The sequence below is a fragment of the Salminus brasiliensis genome, chromosome 18 (assembly GCF_030463535.1).
Source record: "Salminus brasiliensis chromosome 18, fSalBra1.hap2, whole genome shotgun sequence".
Taxonomy (NCBI): Eukaryota; Metazoa; Chordata; class Actinopteri; order Characiformes; family Bryconidae; genus Salminus; species Salminus brasiliensis.
Window position 1 is genome coordinate 10,568,319 of NC_132895.1, and position 20,279 is coordinate 10,588,597.

Genomic DNA, 20,279 nt, shown 5'->3' on the forward strand with positions numbered 1-20,279 from the left:
GAATGCGTTTCTGCTTTTTCAGTGGATGTAATTGGCTTGGATCAATTTTGGGGGGCTAGAGCAGTTGTAGTGGCTCTTGTAATGCTGTTCTGTTGCTCCCCTCCATTCTGTCTTCCTCTCCTTCTCACTCCTTTTGCCTATCTGTATCTCTGCTTCCAGCAGCTCCCTGGAAAAGCAAGCGCTATCTGCTCCGGAGCAGAGGAGCGTGTGGTTTCCATGTGAGCTGGAGGAAGTTTTGCGGCGTGTTGTAAAATTAATTGGGCCACGTGTGTGTAATATATATATATATGTGTGTGTGTGTGTGTGTCGTGCTGGGTCCTGGTTAAGTTGAGGCAGGTGGCAGCTGGCGTGTGACCTCTCGTCCCTGGGTTTAAGGCGCTACTGCGGCAGCAGGTCTTGGCACGCACTGAAAGTTGTACAGTGCTCTCGCGCGGACCTCGGCGGGCTGAGAGAGAGGTCACCGAGCCCTGTCTGTTACTCAGCCTCGAAACGAAATAGATGTTCTCGTATTCCGTCAAACTGAAGCTCAGAGATGCGGGCAGACGGGCCAGGCTGCATCCATTGATTGATGAAAGCTCATTTTTGATGTGAATCCAGTGCGTTTTAGGCATTTCATTAAATCAGACACGCATATTGAAGCAATTAGCGCTTCAGGAGGAGGGCCAGTTACATTGTGCCAGGCCCGCATTGTGTTGCGCAACAACCAATACAGCTTAATTAGAGGCTTGACGAAGTCTTAGCAGAGGAACAAAGATGAGTAATCATGACACAATGACACACACACACACAACTCCCAGCTTTTCTTCTGCCGGGGATAGTAACAAGTAAAAGTATGACTTGTATGCTTTTATATTTATATATATATGGAGGAGGAACCTTAACCTTAACATTTTTAAATAAATGAACATTTGATCTTTGTTTGAATGATATTGAGAGATGGAGGTTATATTACTAAAAACATACAACTGAAGACAAAGAAATGTCTTTCAAAATGTAATTCATATAAAAATGCTGTTTTCTTGGCAACTTAAGACACCCTTACATTCCTACAGGTTCAGCACATCAGCTGCAGATGGTTAGAACAATGTAAGAGAGGATTTTGGAGGAGCCTGTCTTATTCAAAACCCAAACATTTAGTTTGGATTGCTGTCTAAGGCCTTCAGAACAAAGACCAAGACTCCTGGCACGATGTGCTTCAGACAGGCTAATCCAAAGTTGAAAGAATTGGCCACAGTAACAGAAGACGTGTTTGGTATTAACCAAACACCAGCATTTGAGCCCAAGAACCCATTTCAGTTGTGAAGCATAGAGGTGGAAGTGTCATGGTTTGGGGCTCTCTGAGCTCCATTATATAGTTCTCTATAAATTCTTCATTGTATCAGAGGATGCTTGAGGAAAATGTAAGACCATTTGTCCAAAACCTGAAGCTAAAGTAGAGGTAGCCTGGACTTCCTAATCCTGTTCAGATGCTGGGAGGTGATTTGGAACTGCTGCATATGCAAGAAACCCCAGCTGAAAGAATTCTGCATGGAGGAGTAGGGAAAGGATTCTTCTGGTTGATGGGAGAGATTGGTAAATGGTTATAGGAAATGTCTAATTGAGGTCATTTTAGCCAGCTCCTAGGACAGAGTGTCCTGCGTTTGTCCTCAGTAGCAATTGGCAACTTTCTATTAAGTAAATGAGGCAAATTTTCATAGTTTTCCTCAAAGAGGATGCAACGTCATCTCTGTGTATAGAAATTGTATGATCAAATATTGATATCCATATGTCTTAAAGAAAAACTAAAATGTAAGGCTGTCTTTTTCTTTTATTTAAACAAGACTGTATGTGGTATATGAATGGACAAAAGTATTGGGACACCTTCTCATTCATTGTGTGTTCTAAAATCAAGGGCGTTAAATATGTTTCTCCTGCTCATGTTGGATTAACCGCTTCTACTGTCCAGGGAAGGTTTCTGCTAGAACATTGCTGTGAAGATCTGATTGCATTCAGCGACGTGCATTAGTGTTAGGTCAGGATGTTGGATGATCACAACCCCACCTCATCCTAACGCCATCATATCAGAGAACACAGTTCCACTGATTGACAGCTTAATTCCGAGGGTCTTTGTACCCCTGTAGTCCACACCTGGCTTTAGGCATGGTACCACTAGGTGCATGTTTGTCTGCTCCAGGGAGTCATATTCTAGTGACAGTACTTCTCTGCAGGGACTAGACAAGCGCGTGTGCGTGTGCGTGTGCGTGCGTGCGTGTGCGTGCGTGTGCGTGCGTGTGCGTGTGCGTGCGTGCGTGTGCGTGTGTGTGCGTGCGTGTGCGTGCGTGTGCGTGCGTGTGCGTGCGTGTGCGTGCGTGTGCGTGCGTGTGTGCGCGCGCGCGCATTTGCATCTCTGTCAGCAATGTGTGCAACTTAAAGTAGCTGAATGCATTCATTAGAGGGCGTGTCCACAAATATTTGGACATGTAGTGTAGGTGTGTGTGTTTCTCTACTGTATGTATCACGCACACGCACTCTCACACCAATCCCGCTTATGAGTGCAGACATACACTCTGATTAAAAGCACGCCGTAAATTGGAATCTGTCTCTCTGATCGCTCCAGTTGCTGCACTATTGATCAGAGAAGATCACAGATCCGGAAAGCATTTCAGAAGGTCTTTCATCTCGTCCACTCCTTAATGTTGTCAGATTAAAGCCCCCGATTTATTTATTTCATTATTTCATTATTTATTTTTCCAATTCTCCCACAGTAAAGGGTCTCACGCCTAAGCTGTCTCTTCCTTTTTTTGTTTCTACAGCCAGAAGTGTCCCCACTGTCCATGGGGATCCTGCCTGTTCACACAGTCCAGATCCCTGGTTTAGACTTTCCAGCTCTCGATGTAGCCCCGCTGAGGAGTGCTGACCCCCCAGCGCCTCTCCTGCCCCTCTCCTCCTCTTGCTCATCCTCCACCTCTCGAGGCATCGATAGAGAAAGAGACCACCGAGATAGAGATAGAGACCGGGACAGGGACAGGGATAGAGACAGAGACAAGAAGAAGAAGAAACACAAAAGGAGGTCTCGCTCCAGGTCTCGCTCCAGGTCCAAAACCAAGCACTCTCTACCCAGTGCCTATCGCTCCTACAGAAGATCCAGGTATGTGCCAGTGTTTGTTTGTTTTTGTTTTTTTTTCTCTTCCCTACTTCTTACCAGGGGCTAATTTAATCTTTTAATAATGGTGTTTATTGCCGACACTTGAAGCAATTTTATTCGGAAAGGTTACTGTTCATAAAAGCCTTTCCCTCCATCTGTTTGTTTACTGTGTGCCCTTTCTAGAAAGATTAATTAACAGAGTGATCAGCTCTCAGGCTTTTAATGGTAGAATCCCTCCCTCGAATAGTGCCTTTATTAAACTAGAATGGTTACTCAATGCTGTAGAAAGCAGGGATGATGTGCTGCTCTTCATGTCTTGCTATTGTGGTGGGTGAGGGATTGAAGCAATTCTTCAGATGCGCACAAACTGCCGTACACCGGTTTAATTACTGTTGGATGCCACCAAGTATCTATGGCGGATCAAAGGCGTGCATAGCTAGGGCAACAGGAGAGTAAATGAAAAGTGATTGATTAAGTGATTGGTCTATTTCCATGTCATCTTTGGGGTTTCATTTTGTGGCACATTTTATGAGGTGGTTACATCAGACTTTATTGATCCACAGGCAAAGTAAATTGAACATTTTGCTGCCTAACTTTGCCCAGGCAAGATGAGCAGCAAAGTGCTGGGCTGCCTCGGGCACCAGTGGTTTCCTTGTGTCTTGCCCACGGGCGCAACTACGAGAACCCTGTCTAGACATGAGCCGGCATTTAATAAGAAGGTATGCTGCAATGTTCAGCCTACAGTTTTATCATGGACATTCTGAAATACCTCCACTGCGGTTTAATAACGGAAGTTGGAACAAAGTTTTACCAGAGAATTTTTTAATATATATATTTTTTTGGGATATGTAGAGCCGCTCTGATTTCACAAGCTTTAGTGTGACACTGATCCCATGCTTGATATTGGAGAACAATTTCATTGTGTTATTGGTCTGAGCACCTTTACAGCCCACAGTGACTGTTGCAGTCCTTTCATTTCATACTCTGGGTGCTATTTAGTGTTTCCTCAGCAGCCAGCACACCAAGTAATCCGACTAATCAGCTGATTAACAGGCCATTATTAAAGTGTTAAAGTGGGTGTGTTGAAGCAGGGAAAGTACTCAAATGTGCAGGGCAGTTACAGTACAGTTACAGGCAACTAAAGACATGATCCCATCACGACTGTGGTAAAGGGGGTGTGGGGGGGGGGGGGGGTGCGCACATTAGGTATATTGAAATGACATTCAGAATACAGCTGCAATCCACATTGTTCCCTCTTTGCATGTTGAGTTTATTAGCAAATTGACACAGTTTCAGCTGTTTGCAATAAACCAGTCAAAGGACTAAAAGATCAAATAGCTCATCAAAACTAATGTAACAAGTGCTTTCTCTAAATTAAATCCAAAATGCCATATATATATATATATATATATATATATATATATATATATATATATATATATATATATATATATATATATTCTGTGTGTATAGTGTGAAAATACAGTATATAGATATTTGTATATAAATTAGAAATGTACATATATAGAGGTACATAGATTAAATCTTTTTACATTTATAACCTCTGCCGGGCGATCACTGGGCAGAGTCCTCAATGGTGGAGTAGCTAGAGAATTCATCTATTGAAACAGAACCCCACTACGTTCCCCTCCTCGTCACTCAAAATCAGGCCCAATTTGTCATTATCAGCTGCTGAAGTTGCAGTAATTACACTCGTCTCATCTCGGCGTTTTGACATGCCTTAATATAATTTCTGGAGATTGAATCATTTCAGCCTCGGGTTTGAAATCACTTACAGTGCAAATTAAAGGCTGAAATTGGGGTTTCACTCGTTTCTTACCCTCACACTCACTCTCTCTCTCTCTCGTACTCTCTCTCCTCCTCTTCCTCCCACTCCTGCATGCTTTCCTTTTGCTCAGGACTGTGCTGTAGATTCTATTTCTGCAAAGTGCAAGTTAGCCAAATTCAGGGTTTGGGGGAAGAATGGGGAAGAGAGCGAGGCAAATAAATGAACTTGCTGAAGTGAAATATCGGAGGACTAGAATGGCTTCCTCTAATGCCAGATTAGGAGCATCTGAGAATCCGGCTTTCGTTTTTTGTGTGCGTGTGTGTGTTTGCTAGCGTAAGCCTTGTCTCTGTGTGACTGAGATGGAACCTGTACTTTGGGGAAATGCTTCTTACGGCGCTAATCTGGTTCAGTCAAGCCTCTGTGGAACATTCGAGATAGTGGCTTGGCTTCACCAGTGTTACTCAAGTCCTGCTGCAAAGAAGTGTTAAAAAAATCATCTATCCCTTGTGGCCATCTTAAACCACTACAATAGAAGTTGAATCTTCAGCTTACCTCCTATCTCTTTGAGCCTGTCCTACTCTTGTATTCTTGCTGCTGTCTTCAGTCAGAGGTGGAAACTACACTTTCAAGAACACTTACACTAGCAAGTACAAGGCTTTGAGCCAGCTCCTGCAGTTCAACACACTGCTGGTGTGAAAGCGGTTCTGAGAAGGGATGGGGAAGGCTGCTCGAATACACAGCAATCTAACCTCCTCCTTGTACTTCATATTGAAATGAAATGGTTGTAGTTTGGAAAAATATTTTTTTTTAAATCCTTGATTAATCCTTTATTATCTTTGTTAAAAGGGGTATGGTCCCAACAGGATTTGGGAATTCTTATAGGGCAGAATTACAAAGCAACTCTTACCTTATGTTCTGCCTAAAACCCAGATTGTCAACCAATCCCTCATGTATAAGTAACGTATTTCCTTCCACATTTCTATTTGATTTTCATGACTTATGTACTCCTCTTCCCCGATCGCGTGTACTGGCCCTGACACTGGGAAGGTGAGGCCTCTTTCACACAGGCATAACCAGCTACTGCCTCTTTTAAACTGCCGCCGATGCGGAAAGCTCCGGGTAGCCAGCTCAGATGCATCGGCTAACAGACATCTGTGCCGGCCGGCATCGCGCACTGAGTACGTAGCAAGAGGGCGCGACCAAGGCCAGTTGTGCTCTCTCAGGCTCCGGCTGCTGATGGTAGGCAGCATGACCTTGGATTTAAACCAGCAATCCTCGGTCATAGTGGTAGCGCCTTGGTCCGATGGACCACTCAGAGTTCCTGATTACTATTTTTAATAATTGTATGTTTAATCTGTTTAATCCAAGAAATAAAATCACAACTTTCTTTACTTCTACTTTCTTAATTAATCACCAGATCATTTGGGAAAAAAAATTATAATGCATATTAATGTACCTATTGGTCATTCATGCAGGAAGAGTTTTTTGAAATGAGTTTATAGGTAGATGTAATGTATTATCATTTGTGTTACTCATCTGCACTCTATTTGAGCTGCATCCCGATGCGAACAAGGATGATGATTCGGATTCCCAAATGTCAAAAATCGGTTTTCTAAATGAATGATAGTGTAGATGATATGCAAGAGGGGAAACTCTGAAGTGGGAAAGTGCAGCATATGTGCACAAAAGATGGATGCCACGCTCTGTTATCAAACTTGACTAAAACATTTTGAAAACATGTTTCCACTAAATTCAGACTCAAATCCTCAGCAATAAAAGTTGTGATACAGGTCGTAATTTGCTTCTGCCTTTTAGAGTTGGGTGAAGGATTTGGCATTGCTTGTTTGGTAGTCCAGTAGTTGGCAGCAACTACATACGGGTGTTTTTCGTTGCAGCCAACCAAAGCACCATCGAATAAGCCTGATCAAAGCTTTCACCAAATTCGGAAAGGGTGAAGCAACGTTTAAAGCAGCGTCCATTCTCCAATTTTACCATTTTACCAGAGCAGCAATTTCCAGTCTGCTCCGAGTCCCAAACCGAAGTCGTGGAATCACTGAAGAAAGCGGGTAGGATAGCTGTAACATGATGCATTATTCATCTTCATTGATTAATTGCCGGTGTAACTGTCCAGTGACGGCCCTGGCTGAGGAATTTGAACAGAGATGATTGTTAAAACAGCCCTCTGTAGTAGTTGTGTTGGACCTTACAGTGCCCTGCCTGCTCTGTCCTCATCTGACCTACCTTAATGAGGACTGGGGCTGTGGCACTTGTTCAACAGCTCCCCCACCAGCGCCCGCGCCCGCGCCCACCCCCACTGTCTCTCTCACACTGACCCTCATCTAAATCAGCCCCACCCCTGCCTGTGTGTATCCAGCACAGTCATTAGCAGGCCTAGCCATGCATTGTTCTTATCAGGCCTGCCTCGCTACATGCGAGTTAATGGTGCCCCTGTGCCCTTGGCCAGGCTGCGTGATTACTGCTGAGACTCTGAGAGAATGCAGGCCGCCAGGTGACCGGCATGGGCTGCACCACCTCTTGTACGAGAGCGCCAGTAATAGATTGCCTTGGATGAGACAGAAATCCACTCAGGCACAGGTGCTTCAGCCTGGCGGGGACATTCATGAATTTGAGTTCAAGTGCTCAGATCTTAAGTGCTGACCGCGATGAGAGAGTGGAATACATATGAAATGCCACAGTTTGCGGTCACTTCTTGGAGCAGTTCGGCTACCGGGTAGTTGTTTTGTCATGCAGGTTTGTGTATTGATGCCCAGTGCGCGCTAAAAGTCTGAGGACTCTAGTGAACTAGGGACAGTGAGCACACACACACACCCAGAGCAAGCTGCCACCATCACATCAATGGACAGCTCAACACGCTTGGAGGAGAATGGTTCTGTTACGTCAGCTAACGGATGCCTATGTTGACTGGCAATGCCCTGAGTGATAGGGGTAGAGGGAGGACCATCCTACCCATTAAGAGAAAGCATGGCAAATTGTACGCCCCGGGGCTTCCAGCCACGTCCCAGCTGACCGTGAGGAGTATGACTGATTAGATTTTAAGTATCCTCTTGTGTATGCAGGCGGCATATGAGATTCCCTCTCCGTATGTGGCCGTTCACTCGTTACGCAGAAGTTGCTCATTTGTTGCTCAGATGACTTCTGCAGGTGGAGAAAAAAAAACTGAGATTGAGTTTGCTGAGTTTAACGAGGGTTGTTTCTTCCTGCTGTTACTGCCCTTGAAATGTGTAATGAAAAAAAGACTTAGTCACCATTAGGGAATGCATTGTTGTGGGAGGCCGTGGCCTGGAGGGACAGCAGCAAAATGGAGCGTTGTCAGCGTGCCATTGCTCAGTCAGGATCGAGAGGATTGATGGGAAATGTGAAGGATGATAAGGCATTAAATCAGATGCCTGCACTAAAGGATGGGGATCGGCCGTTCAGTTGAGCTCGAATGTTGCTGATCGCTGGGGAAATTTCATCATTATCTAAGGACATTGTAGTGTTTTATGATCCGCCATTGAAAAAGGGGTCAAATTTGTAACAGTGAGGTGGGGCCGGAACGAGTGGGTGCTTACCATGAGGGATTTTCTAGCGCACCGCCCGCGAGTAGAGCTTGAGCAGGCTTCAGGCGAATGCGTACTTTGTTTTAATAATGTAGAGGCAAGGAGTGGAGCACTTTTTTATCTTTAATACAGTGCTGTGAGCCACCTACTGTAATCCATCTCTCTCAAAACTGGGTAATATATTTCCTTTCTCCTTTTTTTACCAATTTACAATTTCCCTTAAATAATTACAAGTAAAGGGGAGGGGGGAGTTAGTAGTATCATTACTGAGGCTAAGAGAACACTGTCAAAATGGGGTGCAGAATGAATCATGCATTATCTTTAATTAGGGAGCAGCAGAGTAACACTAAACACGGCAGTGGGATTTAGATGGCGCGGATATTGTCAACATTCCTGTTCCACTCCTACGTTTCATGATCTGATTTGCTTGTCCTGTTCTGTAACCCCCCCCCCTCCAGGTCCCAGTCTCACTCGCCCAACAAGAGAGATCGCCATGGTCACACTTCCGAGAAACGCAGAGAGGAGAGAGACCGAGAGCGCTACGCGAGTGGCACTTATCGCCTTGGCAACAGCCCAGGACTGGGCCGGAAGCGCTCAAGGTCCAGATCCAGGTACAGACGTACAGAGTGTTCTGTGTAGCGTAGTGTTAAAGAGGAGAACAGCTGAAAGTGTTCATTGTTTACGGAACGTTTTTATGGTGGCACGAACGCCTAAAACCAAACGTGGCTAATCTGTCGACCTGCGTAGATACAGGTCTTAACGCGCCTGGCTCATTAATCTGCATTAAGCCAGCCTGAAATCAGGATTGACAGTTTTGATGGTTCATGTCCCTGATCAAATTTAATTTGATATTTAAAGTGCTGTGAACAGTTTTTAAACACATCACTCTCTCCTCAGTCTGTATATGGAATTATTTTTATCTCTAATATCACAAGAACCAACTAACATCTCCAGTTCAGCTTCATTTATATAGATCTTGAAGAAGGGCTCTTCGAATGAGGCCCAGTGTAGCACCACCAATCAGAACAGTGCTTATGTCTCATATCTCTGTCTTAATGACAGGTGATAGGGACTTGCTGTGGGATTGCTAGGTGGTTGCTATGGTGTTGCTTGGTGATTGCATTGAAGTTGCTAGATGGTTGCTATTATATATCAGGTGATGGCTGAGGTGTTACTAGGCAGTTGCAGTGGCATCCCAGGAAGTTATGTTGCTATGGTTGCTAAGTGGTTGCTTTGATGTATCAGGTGGTTGCTATAGTGGTTTCTAGCTAGTCTGCATCATGCCTATATTGGAACACTGCTCTACATATTATATTATAACTGACATAAAATCCCGTAAGATGCTTTGGTGGAGTCTGGGGAGCTGGTGGTGTTGTATAGAAGTGCTAAAGTTTAATAGTAGACTTACTTTCATGCTTCGTGTTTTCAAAATGTCGTCGGATTTGTATTGCTTGTGATTCAGGAGATCCAGTGATGTACACAGAATGATTTTGGGTTTGGTCCAGACCTTCAGACATTTCAGGGTTTATCAGTTTGGTTCAACCCAAAGAGGTTGTCTCTGCCTTACCGAACTGAACCATGGATGGGTTTGTTTACAGTGTTTTTTGGTGGTTCAGACTTTCAGACCTGTTAAATAGAGTTGAGGAAGGCTAGAAGAAAGAGAAGAACTGAGCAGCTGGAGCACATAGAGGCGAATAGATCTGTCAGTGACAATACAGCTGTAGCAAGACAAGCTCGTTCATTTGACAAATTGGAACCGGTCTCAAGTTCTGCGCTTGCATTTGGTGCTGCTGGTAGTAATGCCGGAATATCAGCAGTATGGTGGACCCAAATTATTCCGGGAAAGGCAACCCGGAACCCAGCCTTCTGCACACCAGTCAATGTCATGCATAGGGAGACGCAGCCCATGTAAGTGATGACAGTGAGAGCTACGAGAGCTACAGTATCATTTAAGGTTCTCGCTAAACTGCAATGTGAACCCGTAACAAAGCTAATTAAATGTCCACAATGTGACAAAAACATGAACCATGGGTTGGAATTTAGTCCTTTAGACTTTCCGGTGTGAAAACACCCTCCTGAGAAATCCAGCTAAGAGCCAGAGTTACTAGTATGAGCGTGACGTTGAATACAGAGCGATGCAAGACTTGCTTAGACTGCGTGATCATGGAGTCTGTTAACATCCATCATGGAGTGACGACACTCAGCTAGCCCACAGACCCTCTCTGACAGCGTGACTCCTTCGCAAATAAATCAAGAAGTGAAAAGAAAATGCGCTCTGATTCCTGATTCACGCGGTTTCTGAGTAGCACTGCTTGAGGTGTGAAAACAGGGGAGGTGTGTATGAAAATTGACGAGCTGAAACAATTTGCTAACCTGAGCTGCCTCCTTGAGTGCAGAAGAAAATGTTTTTAATGCTAAGTAGAAAGGAGGCACAATTACTTTGAAAATAGCCGCAGTACTGTTTGTGAAAAGGCACGCTATAATTACGTCTTGTATTTTCTCCTCAGAACTTCCTGTTCTTCTAGAGTGTTTCTTCTCCCGGTCGCTTTCTGCTTTCCACCATGTCCACGAATGGTTAAAATGCACTGTGGGTGCATCTGTCTGTTCGATCCTCCACAGTTCTAATTAGCAGTTAGTGTGTGTGTGTCTGTCTGTGTGTCTGTCTAAGTAAATCCAAGTCTTCAAACTAAGGCCAGTTGCTATTGTTAAAGCCCCTGTCTGCTGATTTTAAATATCTACAAATGTATTTTAATAAATATTTATGAAAGTTATGCCACAGAATAAGCATTTCTCAATGTTATATGCTCTACAAATGCAAGATGATTGGCAGTGGCTTCACAAAAGCAACATTTACAACACCAGCATCGCTACTAAAACAGTTGTTTAAGACCTATAGAGAACTATGGCTGAAAGGCTAGCTAACACTGCAGATGAGATCAGATCCTGAAACTGGTGGTATTACTATTATTATTATTATTATTATTATTATTATAGCCATTTATTTTAATTTGACTAAATAGCATGTTTGACTGAAGTGGTGACACTCCATGACTGATACATGTGCTCACTGGATCTGACTGATCTAAAATATCTTAAAATATCATTTTAAACAAATAAACAACACATTTACCTCACAGCATGATTTTGAAATTCCACCTTAAAACAGTGCTACAGTTAACTTCTGCATCATTTAAGGTGGACAGGAAAATTCCAGGAAGGTGCTGGAACCAGTAGGAAGCCTCATTGGTGCAGCCATGTTTGATTGGAGCGGTGTACATCACCACATTCTGAATTTAAGGGCAGAGAGATTGGACTGAGCTCATGTGATGAGATGGTTATGTTACCACAAGAGCGGCCGACAGATCAACGTTTCCAGGCTGTTTTAGCAAATAACGAGGGAAAGGCATCACAGGGGTGTGTGTGGGTGTGTGTGTTGAGCACAGAGCTTAAACTAGCAAGTGTGTGGATGGTATGACCGGCAAACTTGCGTTGATTTGCACAGGTGTTGCTGGGTTTTAGGGACGCACGGTGTGCTGGGCTGGGCGAAGCAGGTTAGATGAACTAGTGGAATGACGGTAGGTGATGTAAACCTACTGCTAACTGTGATTGGTCCTTTGGCTGGCCTACCTGCCTGAAATCTAACACATTTCTCCCCTGTTCAGAGTAAGTTCATCACAATAGCTCTAGATATCATAATAGAGAATCATAAAAATGAGTAGACGAGGGCTTTAAGGTTTAGGATGTGGCTCCTTGGTAAATATGGGTAATTAAAAAAGATGCACATGGTCTCCTTCTTTGTTTTTTGGGGGTTCATCAGTAACTCATACTGGTTTAAAAGAAACATGACTGCACGTTTAGTTGATTAGCCTTTTGTAGCTTCAGTACAGAAGTGCTCTCCGTTCTTCTCTGGGCCGCTTGTGCTCATTCAGATATAACAGCACAATTAGTACAATAGTTCTGAATAATTAACACACAGACATTAAGTGAACATAAGTGTTTGTCACAACCAGGCCCATTAGCTCTTATCACAACACACCAGTGCTGCATAATAAACACAACGTTTGGTACCGTCTGTTCTTAATTGGGGAAATATTGCAAGTAATGGCCACTGATCTGAGCCGACTGGAGAGCTGGAAATCCGATTCTCAGACTGCTCATCCTCGCAGCAGTGGACGTGTGTTTATTTCTCCTTCCTGCTGGCGAAGCTCCGTGCATCTTGCTCCCCTGTCAGATGAGGGTCAGCGTAGGAGTGAGTGTGTGGTGGGGAGTTTTAATGGAGACTCGATGAATGTTGACTCCAGAGCTGATAAGACTTTCTCATTGCTGAGTCCTGCAGCCAAGTATTATCATAAAGTCCACCTGCAGTTTGGCCATTTCTCAGGGTAGCGTGTGCTGTGCAGCTCTCTATGAAGGAGGGGGAAAAAATGCTATCCCAGTGCTTCCTCACAGCTTGCGCCAGCCTTTTCATTCTGCCTAATCCGCCCTATTGAAAGAGGCTGTGGGATTTTGCCTGACGCCACCATCGATTGACCGCCCGTCTGTGACTCCAGCCTCACCTTCTCACCAGGAACCCATTTTACCATTGACTCGAAAGCAATTCTGAAGTGTGAAAGAACAGCAGGGAGCAACGGTCATGATAACTTCAACACTCAATGCCAAGTCTGCATTTCTACCACTTATGGACAAAAGTATCGGGACACCTGCCCATTCATTGATTGTTTTCTCTGAAACCAAGAGTATTAAAAAAAGAGTTTATCCTGTTGGTGTAGTAGCAACTGTCTCTACTGTCCAGGAAGGCTAGGATTTGCGTTGCTGTGAGGATTTGATTGCATTGAGCAATAGGGAGGTCAGCATGTTGACTGATCACCTCCCCACCTCATCTCGGTGGTATTGGATGCAGCACCGTCTTTCCAGAGAATCCAGTTCCACTTCTCCACAGCTAAATGCTGGGGGGTTTTATGCCCCTCTATCCTACATCTGGCATTAGGCATGGTGCCCATAGGTTCATGTTTGTTGATCTGCTCCAGTCCAATTCCTATTCTACTGGCAGTACTTCTCTACGAGGGCCAGACGAGCTGTATGCGGAGCATTCTCCATTGCTTCTCATGACGTAGTCCTCGCTGGAAGATCTACAAGGTGTTTGCCGCGTGCTCCGTCATGACCCGTTGTCTTAGACGTAGTCTGTATGCTATAGTATCATTTTGTATGCCTGTGCATGTGCGTAGTGAGGGCAGGATTAACCTTGGTGTAGAGCCAGACGCTTGCATCCCCTGATGCCTGCTGGTACGGTGATTGTGAGAGACGTGCTCTGAGGGACTGAATGACAGCGCTTGTCTATATACACCAGCCTGGTTAGCAGCAAGCTTTGTGGAGATTGTCCTGCAGAGTTTGACCATAAAATTGTTAACACACAAAAGCACATATACACTATGGACACCCCTTTCTAAGAAATGCTACTTTAGGTTTCACCACTATTGCCGGCACCTAATTGCTTAACACCGCTTGACTAGTCCCTGTACAGGATAGATACACTGGAGCAGACAAACATTACCCTATTAGCCCCATGCCTAATGCCAGGTGTGGGCTAGAGGGGTATAAAGCCCCCCAGTATTAAGTTGTGGAGCAGTGGTGCTGTGTTCACTGGAATTATGGTGGTGCTTCATCCAGTGCTTTTGGGATGTGCTGAGGTTGGGTGGTGATCATCCAGCGTCTTTACCTTACTAACATGCTTGTCGCTGAATGTTTTTGTCTTTACTGAGAAAAGTGTAATTCATAGTACGAAAAGAGGTTAAAGGGTTAAAATCTTAAAGGGTTAGAATCCAAGCCAAGCTGCCAAGATCCTGCGCTCTGCAGCTGAGTGCATTTGTGTATGCCTCTGCGTCTCTGTGTGTGGGATTCAGCCTGTTTACATTTCTCTCAGACCATTGCGAGCCATTCCCACCTGTGCTATTTACACTAAAAGATATTCAGCAGCACTGACTGTGTTATTGCCACAGACAGTTCACCGGCACATCTGCCAAAGAGACTTCGGGCTCTTGAGCATCATTAGCTCCATTTCCATGTTGAAACTCTGTCCACATAACCCTGCATTAAAGCTCGCCCATACGATATCACCTCCGCCTACTGGCTTGTGTCTTTCACTGCAAATATCAAACCCTTGCCTTTTCCTTATGGCCATAATTTAGTCCAGAAGGGACAGATTCTGACTCTGCATGTGTTAGTCTTTGCACATAAACCAGCTCGAAAATTCGTTACAAAATGACCTGATTGGATTGAGGGGTTCATTTCCGTTCGTGCCAGCTCGATCAGAGAGTCAGCCAGGACTTTATACAATCTTGTGACTCCAGTCACCTCCTGTGACTTCTCTCCACCGGTAATTACAGATCACAGTTCAGATGGTTTGACATGGCGACCTTTAAGAAGTATGCAACTTCACCAAGACGCTCCAATGAGTCACATCCATTAACGTCAGCCTGGGAAATCAAAGTTTCTTGACAGGCCCTGTACTTCTGCAGTTTGTCCGTCTCTGCATCTATAGTTGAGATCTGCTGGAGTGAGTGTGGTGTGGCACTGCATGTCTCCATGCTGATTGCACAGTGCTACAGTGCATGACACACACACACACACACACACACTCTCACTCTCACTCAGACTTTGCCATCCCCAGAGCCACAAGTCCCTCTCTTCCAGGAGAGAGGACAGCTTTTCACAGCTCCCTGCCTTTGTGGCTTGTTCTTATTTTTTGCACTGATGCAAGAGCTGCCTTTTCCTCTTGCTCTGCGTCCTGAGCCTATGTCCATCAAACCTCTCTGAGTGGGAGGTCTGTCATGACTGTTTAGAATAGGAAAGAAAGATGTAGAGCCTTATGCAGATATGGCCCTACTGCTGAGCACATGACTAAAGGCGAGTCCTGAGTGGAACTGCTCGTAATTCATCGTAAATAATGAAGATTATTAGCCTAGAAACAATGTCCCATTCAACACTCTTAAAAAGCCTTATTGGCAACACAGTACAGTGCAGAAGGCTCCTAAGCACATGATTAAACCATTAAAACCATTGCTCTCAGCAGTAAGAGTTTTTGCTCATAACAACTACCGATCGGGGCGCTGAGTGATCCAGTGGACTGAGGATTAAATCCCAGTCCATGCCTCTTGCCATCAGCAGCCGGAGTCCGTGGGTTGATGACACTTCCTCCCTACGTCACTCCTAGTGTGATGTTGGTCAGCACAGGCGTCTGTTAGCTGTTGTATCAGAGCTGGGGAGCCACGCTTTCCTCCTAGCAGTGCTGTCAACGGCAGGTCGAAATGAGGCTGGCGTTGCATGCGTCTGAGGAGACGGGCTAGTCTTCGCTCCTAGTGTAGTGAGCACTGCTAGTAATAGGGGGAGTTCACACGAACAGGGGATTGGGTAGAAAATGGGATGACCGTTCATAAACACAGTGAAAAGGAACATTCTGAAGAAAGCAGTTGTGAGCTGGTCTGAAGAACAGAGCTTGGTTTCAGCTCACCTGACACTGATTTACTGATTGACAACTATAAATTATACTAGACTCCCATGAAAAGAGCTTTGGAGATGTTTAAATAAACATAGGGATGTGAAACCACTGCTTATTGAATGCCTGCTATTTGTATTTATTCTAATCTTAGTGTTTTCCTAAGTAAACAAACACTTGATTTCTAATTTTCACACGTATTTAAAACGTTCAGACAGTACTCCTTTCTACACTATACTCATCATTCCCCTGACGGTGGGTTGTAAAGTTAACTTTTACACAGTGTCATTGATGCAAAGCAAACCAACATGGGGCTGCTTGTAGAGAATCTTCAGCCTGCATAAATGCAAAATCAGTCAAATTCTGTATTAAAAACCATTTTAATTGAGACCTGCCTTTCGGTCCAATGCAGAACAAGAGTAGGTCAAATTCCAAAACTGGTAATCTAAGATAACTTTTCATCTCCAGCCTCCTTTGTTCCAGTGCGTCACTTGTGGAAAACTAGGTTCAGCAGTCGCCAGCATGATTGCATCAATTTACAAGCCTAGATCTGAATTGAATCTAAAAGGAAACGGCTAAAAACCAATACGGCAGTCGCAAATCGATGCACTTGACAGTCACTGTACTCCCTTGACGCACATGTGCGAACAAGTGAGTGAGCATCAGAGGCCGTTAACACGGAGATATTGAGAGAGTAAGAGAGAGAGAGCCTACTACCCCTTCCACTTCTAGCCAGTGGAAGGTAATAACTGAAGTATGATGGCTACGCTACAAGCTGGCAGGGAAAGTACAGATAAAATGATTAAAGTATAGAGAAAATCTAATGCAATGCAGAGAATTTAATAAGAAATGTCAGTCAAAATAAAGGTCTAAAGAAATGCTTTACAGTTGTTCCTTACAGAGTCAAAGACAAACCAGTGTATGTAAAATTTAAGGGAACGGTTTCACGGACCCCAGATTTGGTCGATCATTCAAGTCACGTTTAATATCTAGAGTTTTTTCTGTAGTCTAGAACAAGACATGCTAGGCTGACATTGCGAAGCATTGAATTTTAGGCTGTCACCAAACCTATCTCTGTAAATAAATGGCCACAGTTTTTGGCCACAGTTTGACTTTCATCTACAAAGTCAAACATCTCCACATATCAGAATAATGGGACAACCATTTTGAGTAACCTCAGCACAGTGTGTGCCATCATTCCTCTCACTGTGGTCCAGTTTGAAAGTGGAGTAGTTCTACAAAGCAGGACATCATGCAGATGCCAGTGTAGATCACATTTTTGCCTAAATGTTTAAACAGGAGTATGAATTCTGTTTTACTGAGTATGTATTAAATTAAGTGTTGAATGACGTGTCCTAGATAAGCAGCCCTTTTTGGTCGTGTTTCCACGCCTCAGTTCTACACAGCCTTAAATGTGGTCGATTCTAAAAAGGTAGAGAACATTTCATCTTGAGAGGTGATGCAGGAACGTTACAGAAGCCCTGCACGATTAAGCGTTACAAAGTGTGCCTGGAAAAGTTAGTGTAGCATCCAGCCCCGCCCTCGCATCTGTCATTGTCAACCAAAGAAGCAAACTTGATTCATCACTTACCCAACACGTTTGATATCTCATGACGTTTTGTCACATTTGTCTCTGAAATGTTTACATTTACATTTAAGGCATTTAGCAGAAGCTCTTATCCAGAGCGACTTACAAAAGTGCTTTGCTATTTACCCAAGAAAAACCTCAGCTAGTTAGAATAGACTAATAATTCAAAGATACCTCTAAGTTTAGACTCTACTAAACACAAGTCAGTAAGGAGAACACTCTGCTATTCGCCCAGGTATTCTCGGAAGATGTTGGTCTTCAGTCTGCGTTTGAAGACAGTGAGCGTCTCTGCAGTTCGGACACCCAGGAGAAGCTCGTTCCACCACTTTGGTGCAGGACAGAAAAAAGTCTGGACGCTTGTCTTCCGTGGATTTTGAGGGATGGCGGGTCGAGCCGAGCCGTACTTGAAGCTCACAAGGGCTCTTGGTTCAGACCGGCTTTTGACCTTTTGACCGGGCTGGTCAGTTCTTGGCTTTGTAGGCCAGCGTCAGGGTTTTGAATCTGATGCGGGCAGCAGCTACAGGAAGCCAGTGAAGAGAACGCAGCAGTGGAGAGACATAGATGAATTTATGAACATTGAAGACCACCAGTGCCGCTGCATTCTGGAGAAGTTGCAGGGGCCTGATGGTGCGCAGAGGGGGACCAGCCAGGAGGGAGTTGCAGTAGTCAAGTCTTGAAGTGACGAAAGAATTTTTATAATTGTAAAGACTAATAAATCTGACGTTATAATATCATAAACTATGCTGTGAGATGCTGTGAGATTCTTCTTTCCTTTCACTGTGAAACTCCTGTAGAAGCACTAGAGTTCTTAGTGATGTGCTCTCATGAATAACACTGTTCATAAATCTTTGCTTCTCTTTAGCATAACTTTTATTTGGAAACTGGTAATAGGCACCGGAGGTCCCTTATGTTTCTAATTCATGTGTATGCTGTGAAAATAATATGCAATGCAATTTATGAGGAATGAAACTTTAGTAGGGGGAAGCTGCTGAAAGTTTCATGGAAACATCTTTCTGAGGTACCTCGTACTGCCAGCCTCTACCACAGCATAGTAGTTCATTTAAATTTTGAGCGAGGATAATTAACCGTAGCACGAGAAGGAAATTTCTACCCACAGCATGCCTGTACCCAAACCGTGTCATCTTTTCCTGCAGTTTCCTTCTTCGCAGAAATCTTCCTCACACTACCTTTGTCTCTTTCAGGTCTCCTCATGAAAAGAGGAAGAAGAAGAGCTCAAAATCTCACCAGGCTTCCTCCTGTTCCCCCTCAGGCTCGCCAGAAAGGGCTCGAGCAAACACCAAAGGCTCCAAGCGCCCTGCAAGCCCCTCCCCCACCAGTAGCCCTGCTTCCAGCTTAAGCAGGTCCAGGTAAAGTTCACCACCTAAACGTGTCCAATCAGAGGCACATGAACGTTAGCCTGAAGCTCAGCCAGAGTGCGCTAGGTTGCGCCCTGCGAGAGCTTAAATGGGAATCGTATATCGCTGCGTTTCCAGCAAATGTGTTTTTGTGCTGTGTGACTCACAGCCAGCGTCCCGCAGCGTTCTTAGCCGATCTCAAATTACCATCACAAGAAAGACGCTGCTTTCGGGGCTTTTGCTTTAAAGTAAAACCGCACTTTTGGCTTGCCTTGACAACTAGACTAATGACCTGTTGAAGGAAACATGAAGGCTTTGGAAATACAGGATCACCCACAGTGGCTTTTGATTTGGGGTGCGTGTTGGCAGGGCTGTATGCACACAGAGGAACGCTGCAAACGCACGGCTTATTTCGTTCACACTGACGATTGGTTTTTATTCCAAAGCTCAAGAATCAAACAGTTGCAAGGATTCGAATAGAAGAACCTTCTCTCTGAACTTATTTGGGTTTCATCAAAAAAAAAGTTCATCCTCCTCTCTGTCTCTATGGGCTTCCATTTTCTTTGCCTATTTCTGTTTATTTTATTTATTTATTTATTTTGCCTGTGCACTTGTTGTCTCCCCCAGGGATGGATAAATATTTAATGGTCGTTCTCTGGTCCTCCAGATCCTGATCTGAGATCTGGACTTCCTCCCTTCCCTGCCTGTCCTTACAGCTTTAAATACACACCAGCTGCCATGAATACTGTATTAGCCACTGCCGATAGATGACTAACATCTCCCCATGACTTCTGTGTGTGTGTCTCTCGCGCTCGCGCTCGCGCTCTCTCTCTCTCTCTCTCTCTCTCTCTCTCTCTCTCTCTCTCTCTCTCTCTCTCTCTCTCTCTCTCTCTCTCTCTCGCTCTCTCTCTCTCTCTCTCTCTCTCTCTCGCTCTCTCTCTCTCTCTCATACTCACGGTCTGCCTCTCGCTCCTCTCTTATCTTTTGGTCCTGGTTTGTACTCTCGCTCTGTGTTTCTCTCATTCTCACTGTGAGCGTGCTGCTAGAGTGAGGTGTTGATGGGTGCTGGTTGTTAGCAAAATTTGGTGTTTAAGCAATGCGACTGCATTAGATACCATCAATTCTAAAAATGACCGGTCTCTAGGGATGTAGCGCTTTGGATCTCATCATGGTTTGGACATCACAGTTCAGTGTGACTTCGGTACTGTGCCAGACAAGCAGGAAAACCCCACAAGAGCATTAAGCTAACCCAAGTTTATTTATTTATTTATTTTATTTTATTTTATTTATTTATTTTATTTTTTTTTATTATTTTTATGTTCGTGTGGAACAGTACCACCCTGAGTGTTATGGGGTTTCCTCACATGAACG

General features: G+C 44.3%; 1 protein-coding gene across 1 annotated transcript in view; it reads left to right on the forward strand.

Moving 5' to 3' along the window:
- Window positions 1–20,279, forward strand: part of sfswap (splicing factor SWAP) — a 125,048-nt gene that overhangs the window by 92,060 nt on the left and 12,709 nt on the right. Inside the window, exons 14-16 of the mRNA XM_072661297.1 lie at window positions 2,793–3,127; window positions 8,932–9,084; window positions 18,756–18,920. Of these exons, the coding sequence (XP_072517398.1) occupies window positions 2,793–3,127; window positions 8,932–9,084; window positions 18,756–18,920 (653 nt within the window). The remainder of the gene's footprint in view (window positions 1–2,792; window positions 3,128–8,931; window positions 9,085–18,755; window positions 18,921–20,279) is intronic.